General features: G+C 40.6%; 1 protein-coding gene across 1 annotated transcript in view; it reads right to left on the reverse strand.

Annotated features, from left to right (window-relative positions):
• ca10a (carbonic anhydrase Xa) overlaps window positions 1-20,335 on the reverse strand; it is a 491,723-nt gene that overhangs the window by 37,507 nt on the left and 433,881 nt on the right. The window contains exon 5 of the mRNA XM_075457281.1: window positions 10,939-11,034. Within this exon, the coding sequence (XP_075313396.1) occupies window positions 10,939-11,034 (96 nt within the window). The remainder of the gene's footprint in view (window positions 1-10,938; window positions 11,035-20,335) is intronic.

Genomic DNA, 20,335 nt, shown 5'->3' on the forward strand with positions numbered 1-20,335 from the left:
CAGTCTTATAATGCATAATTTATTCCAGCAGTTTTATATGTCAATTTTAATAGCCACTTTAATCTGCCTTTAACGTATTTGGGCTGTATGAAAAATGTTATTGAACTCAAATTGTATTAATAGTACTTTTATAATTTCACTTTGTGCTTTTTTACTTTCACAGCTTCACCACACAGCAGTGCAGTGCTACTCATAACTGTTCCAGGGTAATTTCCTCAGTCACACACAGCAGCCACACCTGCAGCACTTCACTTCCAAAGCTCAGCTCATCTCTCACATTTTCCTCCCACACATTCTCTTGTTGAAGGGGGCAAGTCAAGGAGGGTTGACCTAGGTCATCATTTTCTCTGTCTCTTCAAGACTGACTGATGGGCCCATTGACATTGGGGAGCTCATTAGCAGTTAGCAGCTGAACTTTTCAGCCTTTGTGCTCACAGTGGCGAGGACGCTGGCTGCTTCTCTGATCTCTCAGCTTCTCATTCAAGAAGGAGACATTTCGAAAAAACAACAAAGAGGCAGTGGAGTATTGCCATCAGCCTAACAATGGTGCTCAGCACTGACACGAATCCAAGGAACACATTGTGTTGCTCTGCTGGATAATTGGATTGCTAATTGTTTGTGAATTGTGAGTTCTTGATATGAACATTAAGAAGATTTTAGGCAAATATGCTCAGAAGGAGCAGGAGAGTGGAGGGTGCTAACTGCTGCTAATTCTTTGTAGTTTTTGGGTGGAGGCCAGGTCATTTATATCCATATCTTACATAATTTGGTTCCTTCTGATTAAATTATTAAGGTACTGTCATATTATTTCAAGAGGAAATGAGGCAACTTTAAAACCACCTGGCATATAAGTACATGAATATTCTATTTTGATAAATGGACGATTTATATTGTGCTTCTTTTGGCTAGTTGACCACTCGGAGTGTGTTTACAGTACAAGACACATTCACCTATTTACACACACATACACTAATGTAGCAGTTCTTAGTCTGCTCAGGATTATGGACGATGCACAGAATGATGGACACCTTAGGTGTTCAGTGCCTTGCCAAAGGACACATGGATTGTTTTTTCTTACCTTTTATGCCATTCAGCATTTCTTTGTTCCAATTTGGGCCATCTGATTGGTCTTAGTTCTCTAGACTATGCACATTGACCGATCTGACGGTCAAAAGCAAATCCTGTTCAAACTTTAATGAAATATTTCAAAGCTTTTAACTAAACACCATACAAATTTGAGTTGTTTTACTTGAGCATGTTCATCTCATGCTACCTTCTACTTCACAACATTTAGTTGTCTCTTTAATTTACTTTAAACATGGAGGTTTTTGCACATAAAACATATAAGAATAGATGTTTTGATTTACAGTTACGGAACAGTTCAATCTCTTAATATCCATATCTACCATTTGGTAGATGATGTTTTACTATATCTTTTTCCTGATACATCTGTACCACTCAGTTAAGGTATATAATGCTGAAAGTGAAAATGTGTGTAATGGAAAATTAATTCTTATGTGTATTATATTGAGTGTTACTGTGTATAACCTGCAGATGACCTCCTGCAAGATACCAACCTGTTTTTCTCTTTCCTCCTGAGGGCATCGTGTGCTTGTTATATGATAAAACTGAATTTTAAAGAGGATAGGTAGGGAAGATGGTACTTGGAGCTGTGTCAGTGTAACCTTGGCTGTAGCTAGAAAGGAAAGGTGGAATAGAACGCTCAACTATACCCAAGGAGCGATGAACACTTTGCATTATAACTGAATGTTTTTGTCCCAGTGGTCACAGCAGCTCTGTACTTCGTATCGTGTTGTTCTCTCTTTCAATATATTATTAAAAGCATCTTATCTCCTCAGAAAATAACTGACTGTGTGCCTTACTAAAATTTCCACCACATGTTATGCTGTTGCTTTTTCATTTTTTTCTCTTTTACCATGAAGTGACATCTCAACCATTTGTTAAGTCAAAGTCAAAGTCAAATTTATTTGTATAGCACTTTTCATGTACAAAACAATTCAAAGTGCTTTACATAAAATAAAAGCATTGCAGCAGGGAGTGTAAGAAGCATTAAAAATACATAAAATAATATAAAGAGAAACAAATAAAATAATTCAAATGAATTTAAAAACAAGCAACAGTCCAGATAAGTTAAAAGATACCGTGCAGATTTCATGCATAGACACATGAGAAAAGAAATGTTTTTAACCTGGATTTAAAAATGTCTACATTTGGTGAAAGTTTAATCTCCACTGGCAGTTTGTTCCACTTGTTTGCAGCATAACAGCTAAATGCTGCTTCTCCATGTTTAGTCTGGACTCTGAACTGGACCAGCTGACCTGAGTCCTTGGATCTAAGAGCTCTGCTGGGTTTATATTCTCTGAACATATCACAGATGTATTTTGGGCCTAAACCGTTCTGGGATTTGTAAACCATCAGTAGGCTTTTAAAATCTATTCTGTGACTGACTGGAAGCCAGTGCAAATATTTTAAAACTGGTGTGATGTGTTCAGATCTCTTAATCCTGGTTAAAACTCTAGCAGCAGCGTTCTGGATGAGCTGCAGATGTTTAATGTCAGGGTGCGGTTTAGGGAAGGACACGGATGCGGACTTCAGAAGAAAGGTTGATTTAATTAAGGCAAAAATAACAATTGAACAAATAAATACTTAGCTCAGGACTGAACATGTTGTGGCATGGCATGCAGGGCCGGTGACAAACACACACAAAGATCCGACAAACAGACAGGGGAGACAAGAGACTAAATAGAGGGCTGAGAGTGATTGGAGAGTGAGTACAGCTGGTGACAATGACTAACGGGTGCAGTGAATGAACTAATGATGTGAATGAACCAATGACCAGAGTGAGGGGGAAAAACAAATGACAAGACTGAAACTCAAAACCTGGACATGAACTGAACACCTAAAACATAAAACTTAACACATGAGTCCATGGACGTGACATTTAATGCTCTTTTTTGGGACGTCCAGTTAAAAGACCTCTACAGTAATCGAGTCTACTGGATATGAATGCATGGTTGAGTTTCTCCTGGTCTTTTTGGGAGAGGAAACCTTTAATTCGGTTGATGTTTCTGAGATGGTAAAAAGCTGCATTGGTGACAGCTTTGATGTGGCAGCTGAAAGTCAGATCTGAGTCTATCAACACTCCTAGGTTACAAAGTTGGTCAGTGATTGAAAGGTCCCGAGTCTTAATATATTTACCAACAGAATGATCTCAGTTTTGTCTTCATTTAATTGTAGAAAATTCTCTTTCAACCAGGTGTTTATTTCCTCCAGACACTGACACAGTACATCTGCTGGGCTGCAGTCGTCCAATGAGACACATAAAGTTGTGTATCGTCTGCATAACTGTGATAATTGATATTAAAGTTCTGCAATATCTGACCCAAAGGGAGCATATACAAGTTAAACAGAAGTGGTCCAAGAATAGACCCCCGGGGGACTCCACAAGTCATGGCCACTCGCTCAGATTCATAGCTGCCAATTGTAACAAAATAACTCCGGCCTTCTAAGTAGGACCTGAACCAGTTAAGGACCGTTCCAGAAAGTGCAACCCAGTTTTCCAGCCTGTGCAACAGGATTCTGTGATCTACAGTATCAAACGCAGCGCTGAGGTCCAACAGAACCAGGACTGAAACATTACCAGAATCAGTATTCAACCTGATGTCGTTTAACACTTTGACCAGAGCTGTTTCAGTGCTGTGATGACGTCGGAAGCCTGATTGAAAGTTATCAAGACTTCCACTTTCATTAAGAAAGTCGTTGAGCTGGTTAAATACAACTTTCTCAATACTCTTAGATATAAAAAAGAGGTTAGAGACAGGTCTGTAGTTGTTCATCATAGAGGCGTCTAGAGTTCTCTTCTTTAGGAGTGGCTTAATGGCAGCTGTCTTTAGTGACTTGGGAAAAATGCCTGATGCCAGTAAGCTGTTAACTATTTGTAGGAGATCAAATAAACAGTTTTTAAAAAGTCGGATGGTATTATGTCCAGAGTGCAAGTTGTTGATTTCAGATGCCGAACTGTTTCCTCTAGGATTTTTAAATCAACAATATTAAATTGTGACATAACGTCAGAGTTATTTCTAGGTTTTAGACACAGATTAGTTTTCTTGTTTGTCTGTGTTGCATGAATGTTTTGTCGAATGTTGTCGAAAGTTGGCAAATTCGTTGCATTTCTCTGTAGAGAGGAGGTCTAGGTTTGACTGTTTAGGAGGATTTGTGAGTTTTTCAACTATAGCACAGAGTTCGAGAATTGTTGATATTTTTATTAATCATTTCAGATAAATGCAGCTGTCTGGTCTTGCACAGCTCATTGTTATAACTACGCAGGCTTTGTTTGTACATCTCATAGTGAATCTGAAGCTTTGTTTTCCTCCACTTACGTTCAGCTTTCCTGCATTCTATTTTCAGGTTTTTGACCATAGTGGTGTTTCTCCATGGTGTTTTCTGTTTGCTCAAGGTGCTCTTGATTCTTCTCCGTGCAATAGCTTCCATTACATTCAAAATGTTCAAGTTGAAATGATCCAGCAGTCCTTCAATCGACTCTGTGCTCATTGTTGGTAACATAGCTATGGCCTCCCTAAACTGAGCACTTGTTTTCTCATTAATGTACCTCTTCTTAACTGAGAAGCTGGTTGTTTGAACATTGTGAGTGATCAATAAATCAAATAAAATACAAAAATGGTCAGACAAGGCTAAATCAATAATCACAACAGAAGAAATATTAACACCTTAGAAATGACCAGGTCCAGAATGTGACTTCGAAGGTGGGTAGGTTTTGTTACATGTTGCCACAAACCAAACATGTCCAGCACAGAAGAAAATTCTTTGGCATTACCATCCGTCATATTATCTATGTGAATGTTAAAATCCCCTCTTCAAGATAAAATGGTTAAAATCAGTCGAAATAACAGACAATAATTCAGAAAATTCATCAATAAAACTTTCACAGTATCTTGGAGATCTGCAAATGATTAAGAACAGAATTTTAGGAACACCCTTTAAAATAAAACCAAGATATTCAAAAGAAGTGAAATCACCAAATGAGATCTCTTTACACTGGAGTGTATCTTTAAATAAAGCAGCTTCTCCCCCACCTTTCCTCCCATTTCGGCATTTATCCTTAAAACTAAAATTTGGGGGGTGCTGTTTCATTAAGAACAGTAGCACTTGTGCTCTCTGTTAACTATGTTTTTATCAGAAAAAGAAAATCTAAATTGTGTGAAATTATGAAGTCATTAACTAACAGTGACTTATTGGACAGAGATCTAATATTAAGTAAGGCTAGCTTTGTGGAGTTTACACTGGTCTCTGTTGTATTCTGAGTTGTACATGGTACCGTTAACAGATTAGATAGATTCACCAAGCAAATTGGCTGTTTTCGATTCTTTCTTGTATTACTAACTAATACAGGAATCCTACTGGGTCCTAGCTTGTTCTCAGAACAGCTGTCAGTGGTAGGACTCCTATAGCAGGGACCCTGAACGCATCATGGCATGTTATCTTTGTTTTGAACTTTGCTATCTTTGTTTTGAACTCTGGATGTTCTGCTGCTCCTTGAACATTCTGCACATCCCCTTGTGCCCTGCTCTGCCAGGACAGATGATGTAAGAGGAGGAGGAGAGGGTGCCCCGCATTTCTTGGTTGAAGGTGGCCGCTGGAGTCCTGGCTGGGATAGAGATATCCTTTGGAGACCTTGGGTGATGTGGAGTAAAGGGTCTGGTGAGGGGGGAGGGCTGGGGGTTGTTTGCCTCTCTGCTCTGTCCTTCACTCTAATTTGTACAGTCATGTTTGGGTTTGTTGTCCCAACAGCATGACGTAAGTGTGCACCAAGTAATCTGCATCCAGTTAGATTTAGATGCACTCCTTACAGTTCCAAAAGATATTAAAGTTATCAATGAACTTAATCCCATGGGCGATGCATGCATTTGACAACCATGTGTTCAGGCCAAGAAGTCTGCTGAAAAGTTCAATTCCTTTACCCACAGTAGGAATGGGGCCTGAAATGGGGACATGGTGTGCTCCATAGTGACACAGTCTCTCCAACAGCAGAGAAAAGTCTCAGAGCCAGAGCCAGTCTTCCTTCTCAAAATATCAAAAGACCCTGTGTGGACAATGATCCTCATGCCATCTGGATGAGTAGACAGAATGGTCGGCAAAATATCTATCACTTCCCTGACTGATTTATCAGAAAAAGTTACATTTTCCGTCTTTGCCATTCTGACATGCTGTGTTGTAGAGTCCCCGATTAGAATGGTGTCTATTCCATTTTGTGTGGAGGTGTCGATCGCTTCTGTAGTCCTCACCTTGGTTGTGGGATTTGGGCTTCTCCTAATAATCTGGTTAGCCCTTGGCTGAGGTTTGGGGCCATTTCTCTTGTTTTCATTAATTTTTGCTTTACATTCATCATCACACATTCTATTTGAAATCAACGGATATCTATTATGCAATGGGACTTCAGGTGGCGGAGTGAGTGCTGGAGGTTTAGGTTTAGTGCTGGGTTTACCTCTGCAACGGACAACACGAGACCAGCTCCTGGCTGACTTTGGTTTGGCACCAACACTGTTCCAGTGGGAGATATGAATGAATGAATGAATAAATCGCATTTATTGTCATTACACCTTACAGCATAACGAAATCACAGTTTCAGTACACCCATCCGGACAGACAAACATGGAAAACAGACAGGGGAGTGGGTGACCATGGCCATGCGCTCCTTGCGGTGCGCTGCCAGGAGAAAGAGGGCCCGCAGCTCATTGAAGAGCGCAGCCGCTTCTTTAATAAGAGAAAGAAAGGAATCACATTAGGTGAGAGGAGGAGAAAAAAAAAAATCATACTTCACACTTTACCCTTTATCAGGATACAGTTTGAGATTGCAAAAAACCCCAGCACAAAAAGCAACACATACACACAACGTCATTAAGCAATGGGACCAGTGAAGAGGTGAGGAATTGCGTGTGTTATCAATGAGCATGTGTGTGTGTGCATGTGTGTCTGTTCAATAAGTCTGCGCAGAGTGTATTTATCAGGCGATTGTCCTTGACAATGTTGGAATATGTCAGCCAGTTCAACAGTTCTCACAGGAATCGCAGGAAGGGGAGGGGGGGGGCATAACAAACGTGGAGAACGATTTTGCAGCTGGCTACAAGGCCAGTGTGGGGCGCCGGATTGGAATAACAATTTATTTAGGTCACACAGGCAACTGATTGTGCTGCCTGTCTTTGTGTCTCTGCTGGTTGTCTCATGGCGAAGTCCCGAATTCAGCCGAATTTGTGGGATGTGGACCCTTTCCGCCCGGTCCAAGTGATCAATCAACCTTTCTCCCAGGTTATTCCATTTCTCTTCTGAGTCCAGGAATCTCAGCCAGCCTGCGAACCGGTATAAGGATCGCATCCAGCTTCCGATTCTGCTCACGTAGCATCTAAGTCTGAGCGTTGATTGCTCTTGTGACTCCATCGAATGCTGTCCACGTTCTCTTAATTTTGTGAAATACCAGGTATCCTCCAACTCCAAACAGCAGGAACCTGAGTATCATAAATCTGAATGTGTACACGTCTTCGACGTCCTTGACTGACAGCATCGCCAAACACACGATCCGCCACTTCCCCCAGGCGTCCATTGAGTATCCAGCGAAGAATGTCCTGTCGGGGCATGAGGGTTCTCCTTTCCCCAACATTGCATTAGAGAAAATTTGATCAATAGCGTTGAGAGATCAGCTGACCAGATCCATCATACTTGAATTTGTCTGATATGTAAAAAGGTGCTCCAAAGACACAGACACAGACACGGTGAAGCAGGGCAAAAAAAGGGAGGGAGGAGCAGAGAGAAAATGCGACCTCTTCCACCGAGAGCAAGAGCAGAACCGCAGAGCAGAATATCAGTTGGACCGTCTGGTTTGGGAGCTTCACCAGATATTCCAGTGTCATTTGGACACATCCAGGGAAGTGTGTCAGCCAGCTCTGCAGTGTGAGATTCCACATCAGCTGTGATCCCGTGTAGAAAGATCTGAGTTAGTCCTTGGGCACATGAAGGCTCCACAGCCTGCACAGGAGCTATAATAGAGTCAATAAATTCGTTCTTACGAATATCATGCAGCATTTCACTCCTCTTCTCGAGCTGTGTTATCCTCACAGAGAGTCGCTCACACTCTGCAGCTCACTGATACTGCAGGGTTAGGAGACATTGTTCTGTCCGATTCGCTTTGTAAACAGGAGGGCTAATACCATTTATAAATATACAATTAAACGAAAAAGAATACAATTATATCCAAGAAAGAAGCAGAATGATTCAAAAGCGAATAAAGCAGAAAGCAGCAGGAGGAGGCAGGAGGAAGCAGAGACACGTCTGCACTCTTAAGAAGCAGGAAGCAGGAATTCTCAGCATAAATAAGAAGAATTTATGCTGAATTGTACTTGTAGTGAGGACTTTCAAAGTGTAGTATCAGATTGTGAGTAAAGGCTGAACAAGAAATCTCTGTGTTGAAAAGCAGGCTTTGCTTTTGGCTGGGAACTTGGTCAGGAACTTAAAGCTGCAGTCTGCAGGATTTGTTGTTGTCATACGTAAAGTCCTAATTTTTGGCATTTTAAGAGTTTACATGATCTATCAGAACGCTTGAAGTTGAAAACGGTGACCTCCGTAGTCGCAAAATGCAAGAAATGCTTATTTTTTAACCGAAAAATAAAAAGTTATTCAACTTCCTGTCCCGCCCCATCAAAACACATGAGAACTCGTGCACGTAGACGTGCACGCCAGATGCGCTTACACGACTCCTCATTCATCAACTCACCTGTCATTTGCGATCATGGAAGACACAGTAAGTAGACAAGCCCGTAATGAAGTTCAATAGTCTAGATAAATAAGCGTGGGGACGAGCCTACCTTGTATCGCGCGTGCACAATTGGTGATTGACAGGCAGCAGAGCCCAGCTCGTAAACCTGATTGGTTACCTTTTACCGGTCCGGTCTGCAATTTTGTAAACAAACCTGCTGGCTTTGGAGGGACCTAGCGGGACAAATAGGGGACCTAGAGAACTATTTTTTTTTTGTATTGGGGTATTTAATGTACTACTTTCAGAATCCCCGGACAGTTCCCGGCATTATGCTTGAAAAAGAGTTGCAGACTGCAGCTTTAAACCTCGTTCAGGTTTTTTGTTATTTGCATTTTCACGACAGCTTAAATTGGCAATGTGATGCATTTGTTTTATTTGAAAATTTAAAAAAAGGATTCTGTTTTTCATGCAAGTCTAGGCAAGGCCTGACTTGATTACGATCATTAAGATCAGATTTATTGGTCATGCTTTTAACCAATACGCTTTTAACCCATCCAGGTTGGCACCTGTTGACACTTGCACATGCACAGGGTCACACACTCATAGAGACAGATGCCAACCTGGAGTGGTGGGTAGCCATTCACAGCGCCCGGGGAGCATGGGGGTACGGTGCCTTGCTCAAGGGCACCTCGGCCATGACAAGGAGGTGGACTGACATCCCTCCAGCTGTCAGTTCCACCAATCTTTTGTAGTGGCTAGAGTGGGAATACGAATCTGCCAACCTTCCGGTTATTGGACGACCGACTCTAAACACTGAGCCACGGCCGCCGTGAATCTGTTATGATAATGCACTGGTGGGATTTTACTACTATATTTAGTAAATCATCACACTACAACACCACAATGTGTATATCTTTCAAGTGGATAACTTCTCAAAATTCATTCATTGTTCTGAGAATGACAAAACTACCTTTGTAGGTTTAGGGTTATGATCATTCTGGATTTCTAAAATGATTGTATATGTTCAATAATAGAATAAATCTTAAGGAAAACAATTTCCTTAATAATTTGGCATTGCTAATTGAGCAGTTTATGTATCACCACTTTGATAAAGACTTCCTTGAACCTTCTTGTGTCAAATATGCTTGTTTACTTGTATGAGCTAATATTGTACCGTAAAAAAAAACTGAAAAAAGATCAACCTTCTCTCACTTCAAGTTCATCCCATACTGACACTTGTTGGTTTTCAATGTACAGGATACCCTTAATGTGTATTTATTTTTTTTTAACGTGCAGGGTCTTTTTTGGCTGTTAACGTAATAGTTGTGGAATGTGGCGCCATAAAAACGAGCGAATAGTTGGCAACAGAATCCATCTTATTGTGTATTCTAATGTCTTAACATGTTTTCCTTAAGTTAACCAAGTACTTTTATTCCGCAAGGAATGTGACGAGTTCTGAATGAGAATAAGTTGGATAAACCTCGATTTTCACCTGTCCACAGTTGACATTTTAATTAAATGATAATGTCCTTTCAGTTTAAGTCAACATGTCTCTGGGTAAAAAAACTTTTTCTTACTATTCTTGTTGAAATGAAGATGATTGTTCTTTTTCTTGCCACCACGTAATAAAAAGAGTACCTCCTGTGTAATGTTTCCTTGACAATTCATCAATATGTCCTTGTTCGACAGGAGTCGAAGAGACTGCACAAACTGGATCCAAAGGGTTGATAATTTAAATATAACAGCAGCCTCAGAAGGTTTCACAGCCCTAAAGGGAACAAATCTAAGAGGAAAGAACACTGTGCGTGTTGCTACACTTGAACGGACACTTGGTCTGCCTTTAATTGAGTTTTGCCTGTACTGAACATGATGTTATGTCCTGTTCCATTTGCACTACATGTTCCACCAGTGTACTGTAGCTGTCTTGTAATGATTAAAAAACAGGTAACAAAAGTCCAAGTTTCTTGTACAGTAACACTAACTGAAATTCACTTTAATTTACAAAACTCTGATCAACAATTCTGATGGATTTCCAAATAATACATGCCATGGTAGCAGCTGCTGGGCTGAGTCATGTCAACATAAAATCTGTTATCTGTAAATGAAAAAAAAAAACGATATTCACAGATATCAAAAGCATGTATGAGACTTACCTTCATGAATATTGACACTATGACCAGTCCATTGGGGCTTTTAGCAGCCTCTGTGTAATTTGTATACAGCTCATGGTTGTAGTGAATCAGTTGAACCTGAAACACAATGAAACAGCGGACAGAATTACCAAAACATAATCATCAATATGAAACTTTGAGTTGAAAACTTTATGAACATCATCCAGTTGCCTCATATCAAGATTTCCTTGCACGCATAAATCCTTTCTCCTGGCTACATAAGGTTAGATGAAAAATCAATACAGGATCAAATCTCCTCCAAGGATTCTCTCAGATAGTCAATGTAATGGAAGGAGCTGATGTTCAGAGCATCTTTATACTCGGTGTGGATGGGAATTGAAGTAATAAGAAGGACATAAAGAGGCAAGCATTCTGTCATCATCTGATCCAAGGCCAGCCTACTCACACAGGCTGAGGTAAAAGCAGCTATACCATCTCCAAACATACAGTTAATGTTTCATTTACACAAATGCTTCATCCTATCCAGCTGATCAATATTCCTGCTTTTTTACGATGTGGATGTCGGCAGGCATGGCTGCTCAATTTCCACCTCATAAAAAGGGGAAACCACTGAAAACGGAGTGTGTGTGGTTTTAAATTCTGTTCTGACAAATATGAGAGTGAAGTAAAGATGAATCTATCTTAAATATGTAAAGTTTATAACAAATGTGTGTTTTATAAAGTATCTGAAGCCTTTAATTAACCGTGATGTAAATGGAAGGGCATTGAGTAGAGTGGGCAAGATGAGATATGAACTGAGGATGTTGGAATTTATGGTTATCACATGCAGTCATTTAGACTTTGGTCAGGCTGGGATGTAAATTCCAAAGTATAAATGATTCAGAGTCTGTTTATACCTGTTTCAAATTTGTCAAAATTTTTCCCGTGGAGGTCATCTTGTTTTTGTCACGCCCACGTGACTTTTTCCCATGTTTTTGGTTTTATGTTTTATCATGTTTTAGGTTATGTTTTGGTTTTCAGTTCATGTCTTGGTTTTGAGTTCTTGTTTTTAGTCTTGCCATTGTTTTTCCCCTCACTTCCCATGCTTGTTCATTAGCTTCACTCACTTCACCTGTGTTTTCCCCATCAGCTGCACTCATTCACAATCACATTTAGTTTCCAGTCTCCCCTGTCCTTTTGTCAGATCCTACTTCGTCTACATCCCTCATGCCTCTCTACACCTTCATGTTAAGCTAAGTATTTATTCCATGCCATGTCAAGTTATTTGTTTGTTTTGTCACAGTTTAGTTTTTGAATCCGGCTCAGCTGCGCCTTTTGTTTGAACTTTGTTTTTTTTTTGTCAATAAATCAAGTTTTCTTTTTGAAAAGTCTGCATCCGTGTCCTCCCTCCAACCACCCCAACCTGACAGTTTTGACATATCGTAAGTTGTGATGCCCCTTTCTTAACTCAAAGCAGCTCTCCTCTATATGAGAGCAATAACCTGAGTCTCACTACATGTCTTTACCTTTCATATTGCTTTTTGAAGTTGGAGAAAATCCTGTTCACAAATTTGGAGTTAACAGGCCCCTCTCTTGTAGAACTAGCTTCTAGCATGGTTTTGGGGAGCAGACACCCTCCCTACCTTTAAGATTAGGCTTAAATCGTTCCTTTTTTGATAAAACTTGTAGTTCAAGCTGCCTCGGGTTATTTAGCTTGTTATGCTTCTATAGGCTGCTGGGGAGGTGGGGAGCTCTCTTCATTTTGTGCTGTTCATAATGCATGTATGTACAGATATTATTGCTGTATCTATTTATGTTTTCTTTTCTTTTTTGGTTTCCTTAGCGAGATGACTCATTACACATTTGCATTTAATGACTTCTATAGAACAGAATTGGACTGTATTGACTTGATTTGGACATATTTCACTGGACCAGTTTAACACCATATAAATAAACTGAATTCTATCAAACTAGCCTTCTTACAAATCTTGTTTGTTAGTTTAGCATAACCGGCTGTTGTAACATAGTTACACTAATTCTTAGTTTGTATTTATTTTTATTTCATGTCACTTCAATAACTCTCTTGTCATTTCAGATCCGGCCTTTCTTCCCTGCCATGCAATTTACTAATTTCCCTCAACTAGGTTTCCCTGCCCATCTCCTCCTCATCTGCAGTCTATTTGCTCATTAGTTCCTCAGTATATGTACTAGTCGCTTTCACTTGTTTCCTGCCAGATTGTCTCGTGTTGTACTTTGCCAAGCTCTCCAGCATTTCCAGTCCTGCCTACCTGTTCCGACTCTGTTTTGCCTTTCTTGGACTCCGGATACCTACCTGCCCCTTGTCGGATTTGTTTGCCTTATTCTGATCGCCTGGTTTTGACCCTGACTGTTTTTTGGACTAAGTAAACCGATCTTCCCTTGCTTAATCGCCTGCCTCATTGTCGTCCTTTTGGGTCCTCCTCCATCAGTGAACGTGACAGCTGTAAAAACTGGAGTTTGAACCAAACTGAGCCTTTAGTATCTACAGACCCCTCTTTTAACCACCTCTATTTTCAGTTATTTGTGTAACTGTTTTAGCCAACTTCCTGTCATTGTCACCACTATCAACCTTTCTGTAGAGTTTTGGCATCTGATAAGCTAAAAAAAATCCATGTAACTGGATTGTAGCACACTGTCTCACCTATGCAACACCTCAAAAGCTTGTTTCTCTAAACACTTATTAAGGCTGCATGCAGAATTACAAGACTAGTGCCCTGTTGGGCCAAGTGGATCCACCACAATCACGAGGCCAATAAGTTGGACTTTTACATAGTGTGCACTTCAACCAGAAAAGAATGAGAGAATGGATAGATGGACTAAAAATACCTATAGAAAACCTTTTTTTTTTTTTTTTTTTTTGTTTAGCCTGCAACTGTTTAGTTTAGTCTTACTCAGGTCTTCAGTCTTAATTGAAGATTTATTGTGACTTTGTCATGGGGGCTTTGCAACTTGTGCTTACAACAGTCACGTAAAGATCAACAGGTATTTCCATTGGTTTAGCCAAAACTGAAAAATATTAGCACGGGAGAAAACCTGGCCACTGCCAGGGGAAAACCAGTAGCAACAAATGCAAGTCATGATAAAACAAACAAACAAAAAACTTGATTATGAACCAATGCAACACTCTCTTGGCATACAAACAATTGTGCTACTCCTCATCATTCAAATCAGCAAAGTGCCTAACCTGATGCCTCAAATTCATTGCCCCTAAGCTGCCACACCACAATATTCTAATGGTAATATACAAAATGAGCTGCTATGAATATTTCAAATACGAAGGATGGTAATGATTTTTAGATCTCTCCCAAAGGCTCTCAGCCTTTCACTCCCTACCTACATAATCTTCTCATCCTCCCTCATTGGCAAATAGCTTGGAAGGTACTGTACAGGCAGATATAAATAAACAAATGTAAGAGGAGAGTAATTATGAAATGCTCAACCAGGGGAGTGGAGAATGACAGAATGTCTATAAATGCAATCAAGGGGAGCGAGGAAGTTATTGGGGCCCTACGCTGATCTGATTAGATTTTTAGGGGAGAGCGTCAGAGGCAGCCAGAGGAATTCATGCAGTCTCCCTCAGTGACTAATTGCACAAAGTTTGCTGCTGGTGGGCAATAAAAGGCCAGCGTGGGCCATAATAAAGTGAGAATATCTACCAAATGGAGAGGAAAGAGAAGACTGAGATGAAACAGAAGAGAAAATAGAGGATGTAATTAGATACAGAAATAGTTAAAGAGAGGGGAGAGGCCATTTAACAGGTACAGACTATTCAGATTCAGTAACAACACTGTATTCCTGATGTCTGTTAAGCTGGTGCAGAAAGATTCTACTGTACAGGATGTGAGAGATATAAAGAGATAGTTCAGAGTCTGAACTTCAGACTAAGGGGGGTACAGTCTTTCTGTGGTTAGAGTGAAGGTAATATGATACTAACTCCACTAATTACAGTGATTAGTCTCTAGATATCTATATTTGGTATCTTAAAAGTCAGCACAGATTGAACAATATCTCAGAGCAGCTTGAACAGAGATTAAATGTGAGGGTTACATCGTCCCACAAACCACAGACAGAGCTCTAAACTTCAATGAGCAGTCAGTCGCTTTGCGGTATCATGTATTTCATCACTTCCAGTTACCGTACCTTGTTTGTGTTCTGTGGAACTTCTTGCTCCTCTTGGACTATCAAAAATAACTCATTTTCTTCTTATAGGTTACACATCTTTGAATAGTTAACTCTACCGCGTACTTGTTCTATTCTAACACTCCCTCCTACAGATCTTTGGTGTTTATTTTCACTTTTCTAGCGGTGTGTCTGGTTCCCTAGCTTAACATGGCTACCAGTTCTCTCCCTCTGTAGTGCTTTCACTTGCTCCACGTGTCAGATGTTTAGTTACTTCTCTCCCTCCTTTAGCGATAATGGTATGTAACAGAGATAGTTATGCAGTGTGTATAACAATGTCAACATGTTGATGTATATTTCTTTTTTATATAATTACCCAAAATATGTTTAAAACGTTATAATTTGTGTGTGCCCCATATTTGTCATGTGGGACTGTTCTCCTTTGTCCTTGTACCTGTGGGGCTCTTTGAGTGCAGCACCTCCCTTTATAAGCCACCCCTCGCTCTAACCTCTCCCCTTTTGCCAACTGCACTTGATGGGAAAGACGCTGTATCGGGGCACACCACTCATTGTATATCTGTGTGTGCCGTACATGTTTCCAGAAAATAAACGGAGATCGCCTCCGATGAAAACGTCGGGTCCTGTGTCCGTGTGGTAATCAGTCAAAAAGATAATCACAACGCAGGGTGCAGATAAACACCACCGGTTACAGGTACATATAACAAATGTAGTCTTTTTGTAGTTTTAGAGGCGAGCTTATCTGAATTGGAAGCTTGGCTCCACACCTTTGAAACCCACCTGACCCTTTAGTCGGTGCAGAGCAACCCAGTGTACCTAGCATAGCTAAACCCGTTAGCCGCCCCTTAGTAGAACCCGAGCAGCCGGGACCCCAGGTTGGCTGGGTGACATTCAGGAAGAGGAGGCATAGCTCTATAGTCAAGCCCATGGTTCACTATCAACCTGTCCATGTTTCAAATAGATTTTCCCCTCTCAGTGAAACACTCGCTCAAGACAAAACTCTGGGAATTGGCAGCTCTATAGTCAGAAACATGGTATTAGAGACACCAGCGACCATAGTCAAATGTATTCCAGGGGCCAGAGCTGTGGAATCCTATTTGAAACTGCTTTGAACATTTTCTTTACCCATATAGAACTTTGTCAGTTGACTTACTTTACAGGGGAAAATAAACTCTGGACCAAAATAATGTTTACTGAATGTGTTCCTGGTTGTTTAGATTATGTACCTTAAGGATCAATGTAAATATGGTAAAATAGTTATTCACGTCGGCGGTAATGACACCGGAGGTCAGTAAAATTAATGTTGCATCAGTGTGTAATTTTGCCAAAACAATGTCGGACTCCATAGTTTTCTCTGGGCCCCTTCCAAATCTGACCATTGATGCCGCATGTCCTCCTTCAACTGGCGGTTGTGCAGATGGTGTCCAGGAAACAACGTGGGCTATATAGATAATTGGCAATCTTTCTCATCCATAACATAACACCAGGATGCAGTTGTAGTCTTACACACTTCTCTGCAGCTACGCCCCCAAAACCCCATAATGACTGTGTCTGCTCCCATACCCCCCAAATTAAATAAATCAATAAACACAACAGGAGCAAATCCAGAAACCTAAAAAAAAATAAGACAAAAAATTTAACTGAACAAAAACATCAAACTATTAAATGTGGTTTGTGATCATCATATTGATACTTACTAATCAGTCCTAGACCCAAGACTAGTTTTAGCTCTTTTGAATCTCTGATTCTCAGTTTTTCCCACCCAAAGTGGAAATCACAGAAACCTCTTCTATTTTTTCGTCCACCTGGCCCTTATTCTGATCTTCTGTCTGAATTCTCAGAGTTTTTATCCCAGTTAGTGCTGAGTACAGATAAAGTCAATGTAGTGGGTGACTTTAATATTCATGTAAATGTTGAAAATGACAGCCTTAATATTAACTTTAATTCTATATTAGATTCACAGATCTACTGTCTTCATCATACTGTTGATCTTGTGCTGACTTATGGCATTGAGAGTGAACAGTTAACAGTGTTCCCTCATAACCCTCTCTTATCTGACCTTTTTTTGATAACCTTTGAAATTATGAGGTGTCTGATACTTAAAGAGAATATTTGAAAATAAGCATCACTGAGGTCGCTGAGTGCATAGGCTCCAAACATGTCACTGATGAAAGTCACTGAGTGTATGTGTTCCCAACCAGAGATAGCATATAGTCAAATGAGGAGATTCGGAGGAAAATACATTCCAAAGGCGTGAAGTCCATATGCATTGTTTTCTGGCAAGGTGCCTTGAGACAGGAACATGGAGCATCTTCAGGGCTACCAAATAGGGGAAAGTTATCCCCCATAAAAAGCAGCTGCAGACGAAGAAGAGGGAGAGATTTCATTCGAACATTGGGCACTGATCTCTCCAGACTGTAAATTTGAGACGGACCTGATGAATGCAATAAAAGTTTCTATGTTCGATTAAGTCCGTGTCAGCAGAGTTCTTCATCACCCATCTACACATCGGCTCAGGCGACAATCCCTCTTATATACTAAAATTACATTACTTAACTATAAAGCTTCTGAGAAGAAATTTACATCTTGAAGTTTCTATCAGAGAATGCTGTAACCAAATTTAAATAATTAATTCCATCATCATATTCTTCACTGCCAAGAGCAAATATTACAGAGGACAGCTACCTAAATTTTACTCCAGTAAAACTTGACTCTCTTGTTGACAGCACTACAATTTCAATGCGTACAACATTGAACAATGTTGCCCCTCTGAAAAGGAAGGTAAGGTCAGAATAAGATGGCTTCTTGGTATAATTGACTGCTGTGTGCTTTAAAGCAGACTACAAGAAAGCTGGAGAGACAGTGGCATTCCTCTAATTTAGAAGAGCCTCAATGAGTCTGGAGATATAGTCTAATAACATATAAGAAAGCCCTTTGTAAAGCTAGAACTGCCCATTATTCATCATTGGAAATGCAGCCTTACTGGAGGACTGTTCTGTCTGCGTACAGAACTATGCAGAGTATGTCACTGGGTACATCAGCACTTGTGTTGACAACATCGTGCCCACCAAACAAGTGAAGAAGTTCCCCAACCAAAAGCCCTGGATCAACAGTCAGGTATGGCGCATGCTGAGTGCTCGCTCCACTGTATTTAAATCTGGCAATGAGATGGAGTACAAAGCTGCGAAGTACAGACTGAGGAGAGCAATCACAGCGGCCAGGAGGCAGTACAGAAAGAACCGAAAGAAAGAAAAAGAAAAAAAGGTTGCAGCTCAACTCTGTGATCATTTACACAGAAATAATTTGTTTGAACAATTTCAGTCAGCATTAAGAGTAGATCATAGCACAGAAACAGCACTGGTGAAAGTTAGTAATGATCTCCTCTTAGCCTCTGATAGCGGACTTGTGTCTGTGCTTGTCCTGTTGGATCTCAGTGCTGTATTTGATACAATCAATCACAGCATTCTATGACAGATACTTTAACATGTTATTGGGATTGAAGGAACTCCATTAGGCTGGTTTAAGTTGTATTTATGTGACATATGACATTATTTACATTTGGCATTGTTGGCATCAACTTGTGTTTCCCTGTCTCAACAGGTATCCTTTGAATGGTGTTATGGTGTTTGTTGTCCCCTCTTTTCTGTCTTCTCAAACCCCAGCTGGTCGAGGCGGATGGCCACCCTTCCTGAGTCTGGTTCTGGCAGAGGTTTCCTCCTGTTAAAAGGGAGTCGTTTCTCGGGGTGAAACTGTTGACCAATCAGGAAAATGGTTGTAATCACTGATGATTGGAGCTAAAGCCAATAATGTGTAAATATCCCTGACAACTGCGGAGTCATTTGATCTGGGAATTAATGCTGATTCTACCAATTCCCACCAAAGACAAATGCCAGACATTAGTGTATTAGGGTTTTTAAATTATAAAAGACGTTTACTGTGAGTTAGATAATAAAATAATTAGAAAGTTGGATTTTGGGTTACAGTATACTATTTTATTTTATTTTTTATATTTTTGGGGGCTTTTTATGCCTTTAATGGATAGACAGTTGTAGAGAGACAGGAAGCAGGGGGCAGAGAGATGGGGAAGACATGCAGCACAGGGCCGTCCGGTGCGAGACTCAAACCTGGGCCAGCTGCAGCGAGGACTGTAGCCTCTGTACATGGGGCGGCTGCTTAACCCACTACGCCACCGACCACCCCGACAGTATACTATTTTGTTTGTCATTAGTGTGCAGAAGTCTTGGGCCACCTCTCACTTCTTAATATTTGGCAAGGAGCCAGACTTTCTTGTATTCTTAAAAAAATATTCACAGCAGTATCTGAAAGTGATGTTCTTCAGAAATAGGTAAAAGTCCAGCAAGGGCCTGCAGTACTTGAGAAATACATCAGGACCCGCAGTTCATCCATCTTCTGTTGAAGCTTCTCCTGAAGCCTGAAACCTTGATCTTCAAGAACCCTGGAAAAGTATTCTTGAAGACTACTTGAAGAAATGACAAGAAAACTTGTCAAAGGGCTGTTTCATAACTTCACAGAAGGTAGGCTTTATAGCACTTTTTACACTACATTTCCCTTTCACTCACACATTCATACAGCACGTCTTAGTCTACAGGCTACACAGGGCTTTCTTCTACACATTCAGACACCGATGGATGCATTTGTAGACAACATAGAGTTCAGTGTCTTGCCCAAGGATACTTCGACTTGTGGCCTGGGGAAGCCGGCAGTCGATCCACCTTCCGATTGGCAGGCGACTGCTCCTATTTCTAAGCTACAGCCGAGCCAGTGGCAGCAAAACGCTAGAACATCTAGATATGCGTTGCGAGGCGCTAGCAGAGAGCATGCAGAGATCTCATAGGATGCTTCAGGCTGTGTTGAAGACCAAAAGTAGTCATACCAAACATTGACTTTCAAGCATGTTACAACTGGACAAACACATATGTATTTGCCCTATATACTGTATTTCCATTTATTTTTGTAAGAGTTTTAAAACATCACTTAAAGCAATACAATGTAACTTCTCAAAAAGCCCATTATAGAGCTCCCCCTACAGGCTGTTCCGAGAGCAACTCTAGTCCGGTCTCTTGCTTTGTCGGCCTCTCTCTTTCTCTTCCTTGCTTCATCAGTCAACGTCTTCTTCTGTTTCTACGGTGCCTCTGCCATGATGATCGTACTGACAATGTTGCGCTAGCTTAGCCTTATACCTGGGAGCGTGAGAGGGGTCTATTTGTTTTTGCGGTAGGTGTGCCACAAAGCAAGTCGAAGT

Source organism: Odontesthes bonariensis, chromosome 23 (genome assembly GCF_027942865.1).
Source record: "Odontesthes bonariensis isolate fOdoBon6 chromosome 23, fOdoBon6.hap1, whole genome shotgun sequence".
NCBI classification, from domain to species: Eukaryota; Metazoa; Chordata; class Actinopteri; order Atheriniformes; family Atherinopsidae; genus Odontesthes; species Odontesthes bonariensis.